The sequence below is a fragment of the Micromys minutus genome, assembly GCF_963924665.1.
Source record: "Micromys minutus genome assembly, chromosome: 33".
In the NCBI taxonomy this organism is placed as follows: domain Eukaryota; kingdom Metazoa; phylum Chordata; class Mammalia; order Rodentia; family Muridae; genus Micromys; species Micromys minutus.
The window spans coordinates 13,011,352-13,025,540 of record NC_137968.1 but is presented as its reverse complement, the minus strand read 5'-3'; the positions used below and the strand labels follow the sequence as shown (position 1 = coordinate 13,025,540).

Below are 14,189 nucleotides of genomic sequence, written 5' to 3'. Positions count from 1 at the left end.
TCAAAGCCAAACATATAAAGCTTAAAAAGACTCTACTACTAAGATAGCATTAAGTTTAGATTTCATCACATAACACATAAAAATATGCTATCATACTTCAGAGTAGTATTAATTATTTATACAATTATAATTTTACCTAATGGGGCATCTTCTGTTTATTACATTGTTTTTGCCAAAAATACAAATTCATATATATATATATATATCAGGAAGTATTTAGGGAACTATCTCATAAAATCTAAAATCTTCAAAACATAAAGTTTTGTAAAGCTGTCTTGACTACATGAAGAAGAAACATCCTGAGATTATAAATGGGTTCTCAACAAATCTATAGCCATAAACAATTGTCAAACCACCATACAAGAAAGATATGCTAAAAATCAGAAGTGAAAATGTCCAAAATAATTCATGATGTGTAACAACAATCATCAACTCCACTTGGAAATTTTATTCCAAAAATTTCTACAATCATAAAAAAAAAGTCAGAACAACGTTGTGTAATTGAATATAACACGGATACAAAGTTCTCAAAATTGTGTATCCTGTAAATATTTAGAAAATCATTAAAATATAATTTAGCAACAACATTGTAATATAAATGACTGGTTGTTATTAACTCTTACTAATTTCTAGCCATTTTCTTGTTTATGTAACATTTCTATTGGTGTGAACTACATCTTGAATAGAAATAACGGGTTGTTTCAACTCCTTTATACTTTTCCATGCATCAGTAAAGTGGGAGGCAGAAAAGAAAGACACCCATTTACATTACAGTTGGATTGTCAAAATGGAGAGGAAGGACAAATATTTTCATCTTACGCTAATTCATATTGAATATCAATCACATCTTCAGTCCTCATACCCACAATTGCATTTTAGACATATAGTTGAAGGAAACATAACTGTGGTCTTGTGTTTAAGAAAAAGCTTAAGACATACAGAGACAATAAAAGCTATGTGGCTAAATCCTAAGATTGTCTTAATAAAGGGGACCAATAGGGTTTTCCCAGGAACTGAAGGTATAAAACTAGTGAGGATTTACCCAGTTGGTGGGAAAGCTTATCTGGTAGATAATTGAATTTTAAGATAGTAAGATAGTTGTGTTTAATTTGCTCACATTAAATTCTGGCAGAGTTATCTTGAATTTGGTGTCACTAGTAGTACAGTATGGCAATAATAAAATAACATGGGCTATGAGAATATGGAACTAAATAGTACAGGATCATGGAGACAGGGGCTGGTGCAGAGACCATGTTTATATGCTGCTCATTTGCCTAGCCTGCTTTTTACAAAGTCTAAGATGACTTGCCCAGGGATGGTACCACTGACAATTGGCTGGTCCTTCTCTCATCAATGACTGAAATACCCTACAGGCTTGCCTGAAGCCCTATCTTGTGAACAAATTTTTGAAACTGAGATTCCTTCATCTCAGATGAGTTAAACTTGTGTTAGGATAACACAAAACTATAAAGCACAAGAGGCCAACTACTGTTGAATGATTGACTTAAATAAATGAAGTTTTTAAGTAGAGTACAGCAAATTTTTAAAAGCACCATGAGTGTTCTTTCAATGAGAATAAAAACATATTTTTGTTAAAGAAAGATCTTATTCAGAGATCATGAATCATGTAAAAGAATACCTTTAAAAAAATCCATAATGAAAAATAACAGACTATTGAAAACACTTGCAAGTAAATATATTGAGTTAAATTATTTTTTTTAGAAAATGATGTCTATATTTTTCATATATTAAATAATTCTACTATTTCTATTTTTAAATGCAAAACAATTTTATTTTGTATTTAGATCTTTAGGTGTGATATAATATCTTCAATGAGTAATTAATACTGTGACTGTTACATTTGTAATATACATAATATATATATAATATTTTCTAATGGACAAACTTTTTTGTTACTCAAATACAAAATAAATGACATAAATTTTATCCTTACATTAGGATATGGTAAAGAAAATATGCTTAAACTGTTCAAGTACATTCATTTATTTGTAAATTTAAGCTAATTTTATTGTTTGATGAAATAGGAATAATTTTAGTGAATCGGATCCAATAAGTCTCTTGGTTTTTCTGCCTTTGATTCTCAGGTGTTACAGTGAACACATACTCTTGCCTGGACCCTGGCATCCCTGTTCATGGTCGTAGATATGGCCACGATTTCTCCATTGGGTCAACTGTTTCCTTTAGTTGTGATCCAGGATACCGACTGAGCCATGAAGAGCCCCTTCTTTGTGAGAAAAATCACTGGTGGAGTCATCCCCTGCCAACTTGTGATGGTAAGTTATCATCAATTTTACAAAATGTCCCTGTTTGTAAACTAAGAATCAACATAAATATTGAAAATGTTAGGATGAGCATATCTTGAAATCTGGCAATTTATCAAATATACATAACAGATAAGAAAAACATTAATATTAAGTCATAATTATTCCATGTTTAAAGTTGTGTTGTTTTTTAAAAAAATTTAAATTTCTTGAGAATCTCATACATTATACTTCGATCACATTTATCTCTTTTTTCTATGTCCTCCCAGTTCTACCTGCACATTCTATATCCACTCAAATTTATAATCCCACTTTAAAAAAACAAAACAACAACAACTCTCTTTTGTGCTCAATTATTTGTATTGCCAGTCACTAAAACTGTTAAGTCCTTCCCGGGGTCATACTTTAAAGAAAACAAACCTCAAGCGGAAACTTAAGGGTTGTTTGGAAAGTCAGCTGTGTTGGATGCTGTTTTGCTGGGGCAAACACAAAAAGTATTATTTTCCTAAAGTATACACATACAGAAACATTCTACTGAAGCAGACAGAGGTTATAGGCTCAGGCAGACTCATTAAAAAAAAAACAAAAAAACAAAAAAATCTTTACTGAATCAGACCCAAGTGAAGAGATATTTTGCTAAATCAAGCATATGAAAGGACATGAGATGTGGGATTGTGCACTAACAGCACACATATATTGGTCCAGCCTACAATGTACACTGGAGCTCAAGTTGGTGGAACTCCATAGAGAGAAACTGACCACAAGAGTTTTGGAGGTATGCTGGTGGCTTCTTGCCACTTCCGCAGACACAGGCTGATTAAGAGAGTGATGTCAGCTAAGATACTCTTTGCCCCACCAAAAGCACCAACCAACACAAGACTTTCCAAAGAGCCCTCAAGTTTTTGTTCAGGAGCTTTTCTTTCTTGGTATTTATTCAATAATAATTGTTCCTCTTCAAGGGATGAAAGATCATGACCAGTCTTTTTCTTAATACGTGTATTTTATTTTTCTACTTTGAGCTTAGACAGTTCTTGAGCAGAATAATCCAACTGCTTTGAGTTCATGTGTGGCTGCAAAACTGTGCCTAGAAAAAAATACAGATTTTTTTTCATCATCTATAAACTTTTACTATGTTTCTAATCCTTTTTGTGCAGTTATTTCTATGACTTGGGAGAAGAGACTTTCACGTAGACACCCCACTTATGACTAAGTACTCCATAGTCACTTATTTTCTGCAGGGTGAACAGTTAGGGCATTGGAAATAATCAAGAACTACCGAATAAAGAAGAATTGCTGATCTTCAGTTCAATTCCATTGATATACTTACTTGGCTGAATGTACAAATACCGTGAAGTTATTATCACCAATGCTCTGTTATACAGCTTGAAGTCAGGGATGGTGATTCCCCCAGAAGTTGTTTCATTGATGAGAACAGTTTAAGCTATTCTGTTTTTTGGGTTTTTTTATTGTTGTTGTTGTTGTTCCAAATGAATTTGCAAATTGCTCTTTAAAACTCTATGAAGTATTGAGTTGGAATTTTGATGGGGATTGCATTGAATCTGTAGAATCTTTGCATTGAATCTTTTGGCAAGATGGCCATTTTTAATATATTAACCCTAAAAATCCATGAGCATGGGAGATCTTTCCATCTTTTGGGATCTTCATCAATTTATTTCTTCAGAGACTTGAAGTTCCTGTCATACAGATCTTTTACTTGATTGGATAGAGTCAAACCAAGTCATTTTATACTATTTGGAATGATTGTGAAGAGTGTCACTTCCCTAATTTCTTTCTCAGCCTGGTTATTCTTTGAGTAAAGGAAGGGTACTGATTTGCTTGAGTTAATTTTATATCCCGTTACTTTTTCTGAATGTATTTATTGGGGCTAGAAGTTCTCTGATGGAATTTTTGTGGTCACTTAAGTACATTAAGATATCTCTGCAAATAGTGATATATTGGCTTCTTCCTCTCAAATTTCTATTCCCTTGACCTCCTTTTGTTATCTATTTGCTCTAGTTACGACTTCAAGTACTGTATTGAATAGGTAGGGAGAGAGTGGGCTTCCTTGTCTAGTTTCTGATTTTAGTGGGATTGCTTCAAGTTTCTCACAATTTAGTTTGATGTGGGCTACTGGTTTGCTTTATATTGCTTTTACAATGTCTAGGTATGAACCTTCAATTTCTCATTGTTCAAAAAGTTTTGCCATGAAAGGGTGTTGAATTTTATCAAACGTTTTCTCGACATGTAATGAGATGATTGTGTGTTTTCTTTCCCCCTTTGAGTATGCTTACAGAGTGGAATCCATAATTGGATTTCTGTGTATTGAACCATCACTGCATCACTGGGATGAAGCCTACTTAATCATGATGGATGATCATTTTGTTGTGTTCTTGGATTCAGTTTTTATAAGTATTATTGAGTATACAAAGAAACCAAGAAGTTCCATTCAAGAGAATCAAATAACTCTGTTTAAAAATGGGGTACAGAGCTAAACAAAGATTTCTCAACAGAGGAATCTCAAATAACCAAGAAACACCTAAAGAAATGTTCAACAGCCTTACTCATTAGGAAAATGCAATACAAAACAACTCTGAGGAGGTTTAAAGACTGGAGAGTAGGAGATCTGGGCAGCCAGGGAGCAGAGAGATCTCTGCGGAGTGTGGACGGTAAGCCCACCACCAGCTCTGCCTGATCCATGGACCAGGAATACAACTTTGGAACTTCTGTTTCAACCCAGCGGCGACTTCAGGGTGCAGAACAGGGCTCGGCCAATCTGACACCTGGACCAGTAGAGATCCAGGGACACAGACCAGATACATGGGAAAGGCAAGAACATATCACTGACAACAAGATGGCAAGAGGAAAGCAAAAGAGAATGTCCCAAGGAAACCAAGACAACCTGGCAATACCAGAACCCAGCTCTCCCATAACAGCAAACACTGGAATGCCAAACACTCCAGAAAAAGAAGACACAGACCTGAAATCATACCTCAAGATGCTGATAGAGATACTTAAACAAGAATGGGAGGAAAAGCAAAAAGATTCACAGGCTTTAAAAGAGGAAACAAGAAAAACACTCAAAGAACTCAAAGAACTAGAGGAAAACAGATCCAAAGAGATGAAGGAATGGAAGAGGGAATTTTAAAAGGAAATTGACACAATAAAAAAAACACTAAAAGAGATAACCCGAGAGGTAGAATACCTAAAAAAGAAATCAGGAGTCACAGTAGCAAGCATTTCCAATAGACTACCAGAGATGGAAGAGAAAATCTCGGGGGCAGAAGACAACATTGTAAACATAGACAAAACAGCCAGAGAAGATGCAAAACACAAAAAGCTCCTAACCCAAAATGTCCAGGAAATCCAGGACACAATGAGAAGACCAAACCTAAGGATAATAGGAATAGAAGAGGAAGAAGAGTATAAACTAAGAAGCACAGTAAATATCTTCAACAAAATCATAGAAGAAAACTTCCCTACCCTCAAGAATGAGATGACCACGAGCATAAAAGAAGCCTTCAGAACTCCAAATAGGTTGGACCAGAAAAGAAATTCCTCCTGACACATTATAGTTAAAACACCAAGTGCCCAAAGCAAAGAAAGAATATTAAAAGCAGTGAGGGAAAAAGGTCAGGTAACATATAAAGGCAGACCAATCAGAATCACACCCAATTTCTCAACAGAGACTATGAAAGCTAGAAGAGCCTGGACAGATATTATGCACGCCCTAAGGGAGCACAAGTGCCAGTCCAAGATGCTATACCCAGCAAAACTATCAATCACCATAGATGCAGAGATGAAGATATTTCAAGACAAATCAAAATTTACACAATATCTGAACACAAACCCAGCACTACAACGAATTATAGGTGGAAAACCCAATACAAAGAAGGGAACTACATCCTAGTAAAAACAAGAAAACGCCTAAGCAAGAAAACCAAATAAGAAAAAGACACAGACACAACTCAACCTACAAAAGCAATAAGAGCAGGAAACAGAAACCACTATTCCTTGATATCTATTAAGATAAATGGACTCAACTCCCCAATAAAGAGACATCCAAGCAAACAGTCCAAAGAAGCAAGCTAGCGTGGCTATTCTAATATCGAATAAAGTAAATTTCCAACCAAAAGTTATCAAAAAAGATAAGGAAGGACACTTTTTACTCATTACCGGAGGAATCTGTCAGGAGGAACTCTCAATCCTTAACATATATGCTCCAAATAAAAAATCACCCACATTCATAAAAGAAACCCTACTAAAGCTCAAAAAATACATTTCACCCCACACAATAATAGTGGGAGACTTTAATACCCCACTCTCACCAATGGACAGATCATGGAAACAGAAACTGAACAAGGACACTGCAAAACTAGCAGAGACTTTGAACCAACTAGAATTAATAGATATCTACAGAACATATCACCCTAAAGTAAAAGAATGCACCTTCTTCTCATCAACCTATGGCACCTTCTCGAAAATTGACCACATAATTGGACACAGAACAAGCCTCAATCGATATAAGAAGATTGAAATAGTCCCATGCATCCTCTCAGATCACCATGGTCTACGGCTGGTCTTTAAAAACAACAAAGACAACAAAAAGCCCACATACAACTGGAAACTACACAAGGCTCTATTAATCAATAGCAGGGTCAAAGAAGAAATAAAGAAAGAAATTAAGGATTTTCTAGAATTCAACGAAAATGAAAACACAACATACCCAAACCTATGGGATGCAATGAAAGCAGAACTGAGAGGAAAACTCATAGCCCAAAGTGCTTGCAAAAAGAAACTGGAGAGAGCTTATATCAGCAACCTGACAGCACAGCTAAAAGCCCTAGAACAGAAGGAAGCAGATAACCCAAAAAGAGCTGGTACAACCACTCTAGAAAACAATCTGAAGTTTTCTTAGAAAATTGGACATCTTCCTACCTGAGGATCCAGCTATATCACTTCTGGCCGTGTGCCCCAAAGACGATCCAACATATAACAAAAACACATGCTCCACTATGTTCATAGCAGCCTTATTTATAATATCCAGAAGGTAGAAAAAACCCAGCTGTCCTTCAACAGAGGAATGGATACAGAAAATCTAGCACATTTACAAAATGGGTACTACACAGCTATTAAAAACAATGACTTCACAAAATTCTTAGGCAAATAGATGGAATTAGAAAATATCATTTGGAGTGAGGTAACACATTCACAAAATAGCACACATTGTCTGTACTCACTAATAAGTGGATATTAGCTTAAAACTCCGAATACCCAAGATAAAATTCACAGATGATATGAAACTCAAGAAGATTCAAGATCAAAAGAAGGATGATCCAGTCTTTCTTAGAAGGGAGAATAAAGTACTCAAGGGAGGAAATATGGAGACAAAGTGTAAAACAGAGACTGAAGGAAAGGCCATTGAAGTCTGTCCCACTGGGGGACCCCCCCCCATGGATAGCCACCAAAGGAAAACACTCCTGGGGATGCCAAGATGTGATTGCTGACAAGAACTTGATACAGCTGCCTCCTGAGAGGCTCTGTCAGAGCCTGATAAACACAGAGTTGGATACTAGCAGCCAACCAATGTACTGAGCATGGGCTCCCCAATGTAGGAATTAGAGAAAGGGCTGAAGGAGCTAACAAAGTTTGCAACCTCATAGGAAAAACAACAGTATTACCCAAACAGACCCCCAGAGTCCCCAGGGACTAAACTACCAACTGAAGAGTACACATGGATTACCAATGGCTTTAGCTGCATATGAAGCAGAGGATGTCCTTGTAGGACATCCATGGGAGGAGAGACCCTTGGTCCTGTAAACGATAGATGACCCAGTGTAGGAAAATTCCAAGTTGGGGAAGAAACAGCAGATTAGTGTGTAGGGGGCATTCTCATAGAAGCAGGGAGAGTGACAGTTGGATAGGGGCTTTCCAGAGGGGAAACCTGGAAAAAGTATAACATTTGAAATGTAAATAAATATAACATGCAATAAAAATAGAAAGAAAAAAGTAACCTAGTAAAAAAAGCAGCATAATTTTATATAATGTGCAAAATTGTATAAAATAAAATACTTGTAACAGTGGAAGGTAGCTCAGAAAACAAGAGAACATGTTTTTTCCTGGGACATGAATCTATTTCCTAGCAACTGAAAGATAATTACTAACTTTCTAAAGCTCAATATCTCAGGAGAATTGATGTTTTATTCTAGCTTCCATGGACACCGGGAACACACATCATCCTCACAAAGCATGCAGGCACAGGCATAGTGATAACTAAAATTAAATACATCTTTAAAGACTGGATGTAAATATACCTAATAAGATAAACTGGTCTTACTATTGAAGATGTACCATGATTGGGTCTAATAAGATATTTATGTTCTTTGACCCATTTGACCATTCTATGGAATTTGGAAGCTTTTAGAAGGACAATGGTTCTGAGAAATTTGTATGTTTATGAATTAGCTGATATTAATGACTTTGCCAACTAACACAACTTCTGATATAAAATTACAATAAGATGGGTACATTTTAAGTATTCACATGCACCTTAGGCTCTTATAAGTGATAATCTTATGAAGAAAGCTCAATTTAAAACACTTGCAACATGGAACTATCTCACTTAGTAAGATAAAAACTATCATGTGGGTACAGATGAGTAGGCTAAAGACAGTGATAGAAAATAGTCTCAATAAAATGAAAGACAATTGCAAAGTGAAAATGTAGAAGACACAGATCTCTTAAAAGATATCAGAAATAATGCCGAAACATTAAGATAAAAGGAGATTGAATTGAAGCCGGTAGAATTAAGTTCAAAATTGGGCATCTGTGAGGGGATTAATGCACCAAGTACTTTCCTAAGGTCAGATTCCCAGAAAGCATTTAAAAGCTTGGGGCAGAAATGGCACTACCTGTAATCTACTACTTGGGAGACAGACACAGATAAGTCCCAAGAAAGTGACTAACTAGAGTAGTGAAAGCAGATAATAATACATAGACATGTGACTTGCAAGTCTCTACATAAATCAAACATGTAAACTTACTAGTATGCACATGTGTGACTACACATTTGTGAACTCGTGTACATTTGTGTACATCATACCCACACACACACACACACACACACAGAGAGCGAGACAGAGAGAGAGAGAGAGAGAGAGAGAGAGAGAGAGAGAGAGAGAGAGATGACAGACAAAAACATTAAAATAATGACATTGAGAGTCATAGTTATAATGGTAAAGTTGTGAGACCAATCACAGAAACACAATATAGGTTTCCAAAACATTAAAAAGAGACTGAAAAATACAATAATGATGATTACCAATGAGAGAGCTTCAACACAGATTCTCTGGGCCAGACTTTCTTTCTTTCTTTCTTTTTTTATTTTCAGTTTTATTGGATATTCTCTGTATTTACATTCAAATATTATATTTGGGTTGCTGGGGGGAGACTAGTATCCATTTATAAGTGAGTGCATATCATGAGTGCTCTTTTGTGACTGGGTTACCTCACTCAAGATAATAGGTTCAAGTTTCATCCCTTTGCTTAAGAATTTTGTGAACTTGTTTTTGATAGCTGAGTAGGAATACATTGTGCAAATGTACCACAATTTCTATATCCATTCCTCTGTTAAAAGACATCTGGGTTCTTTCTGGCTTCTATTATAAATAAGGCTGCTATGAACACCGTTGAGCATGTGCCCTTGTTAGATGTTGGAGCTACTTTTGGGTATATGCCCGGGGGTGGTATAACTGTTCCTCAGGTAGTACTATGTTCGATTTTCTGAGAAATTGCCAGACAGATTAAAGGAGTGGTTGTACCAGTTTACAATCTTCCAACAGTACAGGAGTGTTCCTCTTTCTCCACGTCCATGCCAGCATCTGCTGTCACCTGAACTTTTGATCTTAGCCATTGTGACTGGGGTAAGGTGGAAGTATTTATATTTATACCGTTCCTTTAAGGTTTTAGTCATTTCCAGTTAGGTCAAGCTGAAGAGCAGCCAGACTGACTTGAGTCCTCCCGGTATCAGAACCGATACTTGTAAAAACACAATGATCATGGTAGTAAATAACATTTCTCATTGGAATTTCTACTGTGTTAGGGAAAGCATGTCAGAGACAATGCAGAGATAGATCATGCTGTGTTTAGGATTCTGACTACCCTGTTTATATCCAAAGATGTCTGCCTGTCCATGTAGAAAATAGTGTAAATTCTGGCCTACGTCTATTATTGGTGTCTTTTAATTTTTAACACAGGTAAAATTTGATTGTTGATTTCAACGTATATGATAAGCACATATGACTTCTATACATTTACATAAATGTAGAAGATATCAACATTTTTCTCAAGGTACATGAATGTAGATTGAGCTAATTTATTCACTGGTACATTGTAAAGAAATATTTGCCTTGATTTTTCTGATAGGTTACTTATAAACTTTATTACCAATAGAGCTGTGCCATGTGGATTCCCTGCAATAATTGTTCTTTGTTTACGGTCTTCAGTTCTCAGTGACTGCAGGACCAATGAAGACTTCAAAGTGTTCCCAACTTCCTTCACTCCTCTAGGAAATCCCATGATTGCGTGACACGTATCCCTTCATGAATCTATAGAAAACAGTATTGCATAATTAACTCATTTCTTAGTGTTTAATAAGAGAAGCTGTGAAACAATTAATTACTCATGTTTAATTGACCATCCATTTATGCAAATGCTGCTTATAATTAGAAGAGGAAGGATATACTTCAAATTCAAATGTGCAGTGCTGGGCTCCGTTCTCTGGGGGCAAGAGATAATTCTCAAAGACTATTAATACATTTTCCTTCCCTGCTACTGCAATGCATGAGAGGATTTAGCTGCATCCGGAAGAGGTTTTCACACACTTCTCTCATTACCAGGAAGTTGATTAGACAAACATAATGGGACTCATCCTGTTTCAAGAGAGGAGATGAGAGATTTGTTCAGCCCCTGCCTCTCCAAGGGTGACTGATGGTGGCATTCTCTTTGTCTTTCCAGCATTGTGTGGCGGGGATGTGAGAGGGCCTAGTGGAACCATCTTATCCCCTGGTTACCCAGAATTTTATCCCAACTCTCTGAATTGCACGTGGACAGTGGATGTAACCCATGGAAAAGGTAATTTGTTTTATTCAAGAATATTGGATCATCATTTGAGTTTTCATTCAGGGCTATTTTTATTTTAGTCATTTTTTTCCGTGTCTAAAACTACGTAAGTCCTAAAAGAAAATTCATCATGAAAAAAAAAATGCAGCGCAGGTTTATTAAGCTTTTCGAGAGGAATATACTGTGCTCATTTTTAAAGCAAAATTTTGTTGCATTATCTGCCCTATTTATGCTGTAGTGCAGTAATAGTATTAATTTATTAATTTTGATTTTTAATTAAAACCGAAAGAGACTGGCATTGCATGGAGCCTAGCTAATATTTACATATATTTGTTTATAAAGCACTATTATAATGATGTAGAGTTATAACCACTCCATAGACACATCTGTGCCAAATTATTGAGAACCAAACACCATATATGTCTCACATCATAAAAATGGACTTTGACATTGTGCTATGGGAGTAGTAGGGTTTCCTCCATGTCTTTTAAAAGTAAGTAGACTCATTAAAGGCGGTGTGTGAGGCACAGTACTTACTTGGAGCTGTTGGAATTGGACTAGAAAAGAAGCCAGACATTTCAGCACAGTAGCATACCCGAGAAGATTATTATCCCACAGGATTGAAGTACTAATAGCGATTTGTTATTTACCTGGATTCAGAGACTGATCTTTACATTCTGCTTTGACTGGTTTTCTTAGACAATTATTACTTATTTTATTCTGACTATTGAAAACCAAAGTAAAGCGAAAGCATAGAAATTAGCCATAAGAAAATAACCATCGGAATTTAAAAGCTTGTTTTTCTCAAATGTAAGTTTGTGTCTTTATAACAGAAATGTGCTTTGATTAAAATTCTACCTGATTTTAAGAGAGGTTAGGATTAAATATGGGTGGATATAGTTAGGTTTCATGAAGTTGCTGAAAAACTATTGGGAAAAACTGATAAAGTGGGAATACAGGAAGTCGCAGATACAGTGGGTCATTAATGTTATAAAGCTGGTTTGTATTGCTTTCTAGGATACAGAACTTTCTGTTGGAAATGAATGCAAAAGTCCCATTGTTTCACTGTGCAGTGGATTAAGCAAATTTAAAATAAACCCTCTAATATCATACAAGAAAATGTAGGGTGACATGCTGCTTGCTGTGTAAACAGAGGTTTAATTAACACTTAAGGCTTCACATCTTTACAGGTTGTAAGTGTTAATGAAATCCTCTTTGAATACCAAGGAATGTGGGTTTAGGTGGCTTCCTTTGAAGGAAGGTTTGGTTGAAGCACTGTTCTGAAAGCAAGGCAAAGTGAAAGGAAGGACTTCAAGTTGAGAGAAAAGCTTAGTTGGAAGAAAATAACATTCTAACCTTTCCCAGGCTACACTGATTTCCCTCATGTTGCTGTCTTCTTATGACCAGTTCCTACTGCTGGGCTGGTAAATTTTATTTATCAGCAATACCCAGTATTCTGTAATTATCTATGTAACGGGTATTTTTCTGTGCTCATAACAGACTTATAGATTTAGTTCTATTAAATTCCATCACGATTTTGACTGAAATATTCCATAATCGAATTTTAAGATTAATTTCTTTCCACTTTTATTGGCAGTTAAGAGCTGGAATATTCTCATACTTCAGTGAAAAGTCAGTATTTTGTTAACTTTATAAGAACAATGAATAGCATATAAAGATTTAAGAAGTTTCCAAATATACGGCCAATAATCTCTTTACAGTGTTACTTTCAGTTGATCATGTTAGCTCTTATCTTTAAACTTAGCCCTAGAAAGTCTGAGTCAGGGTGACTGTAATTTCAAGTTGGGAGTTGACATATACAATGAGTTCCTCTAAAAAAGAACAAAACAAATAAAAATATAAAAATACTGTCTTATAGAGATGGAGAGCTAGCAAAAATATAACATTCATAAGAATATCTTAAATCATAATGTATAAAGCATGTACAAGCCTATGAGTTTACAAGTTGAAAATAAAATTTCCAAGAGCCCCTTAAAAGCTATCATGGATTAAGCGAATAAGAAAAACTAAGACATCAGCACTATTTTGACTTCAAGGTCAAAATTTTACAAGAACATCTCTCACATAAGTTATCTCACCAGACCATCATAAAGAGCCATTCACATGAGAATGGGAAAAAACTGTGATTTTTTTTTTTTTTATACCCAAGAGCTTCTGTCTACTCCCTGTTAGAATTGTGTCTTTGCCTGTCTTATTTCTGATGCCTGACCCAAGCCTGTTCTTCAGCCCACTTCTGTTTTGAAGGTCACTGCCTTCAGAAATGTCTGATAACTTCCACAGAGCTATATTGACTCACACCACTTAACTTCAAAGCCCTTTGCAGAGTATTTGAAAGGTTGGTTTATGAGTCTTTTTCCTCAGCAGGACATGGTGTTCTTATAATCTTTTCAATCTTCCTTCTAGAGTAAAGATAGAGGTTTTCAATTTAAATTTTTGTTTAACTGAGTTTAGCAGAACTTTTAAGATGGTATTTCCTGCAGAACTGAAAACAGATTGTAATGATTATTTTATTATTTGATAAATAACAACATCCTTTCATTCACTGTCCAGCCAAGGGTTGGTGATATGGTAAATATTAGCACTTACTCTCTAGAATTAAATAAGTACAATAACTAATAACTTAGTTATTTCTCTGTACCAGATAGTCTCTTCACCCCCATTGCAAGTCTATTTTAGCAGTAGAAAGAATGGAACCACAGACCAAAGCAAAACAGAAAAAAAATACTTGACAAGGTCATTATCAACATCAATACTTAGCAGAAAACTTAA

The 14,189-nt window shown here is 35.6% G+C and overlaps 1 protein-coding gene across 3 annotated transcripts in view; it reads left to right on the top strand.

Annotated features, from left to right (window-relative positions):
• CSMD3 (CUB and Sushi multiple domains 3) overlaps window positions 1-14,189 on the top strand; it is a gene marked incomplete at both ends in the record, with an annotated part of 1,162,760 nt that overhangs the window by 778,460 nt on the left and 370,111 nt on the right. For all 3 annotated transcript variants that reach the window (XM_080909303.1, XM_080909302.1, XM_080909301.1), the window contains 2 exons: window positions 2,106-2,294; window positions 11,295-11,411. In XM_080909303.1, coding sequence (XP_080765429.1) covers window positions 2,106-2,294; window positions 11,295-11,411 — 306 coding nt within the window. The remainder of the gene's footprint in view (window positions 1-2,105; window positions 2,295-11,294; window positions 11,412-14,189) is intronic.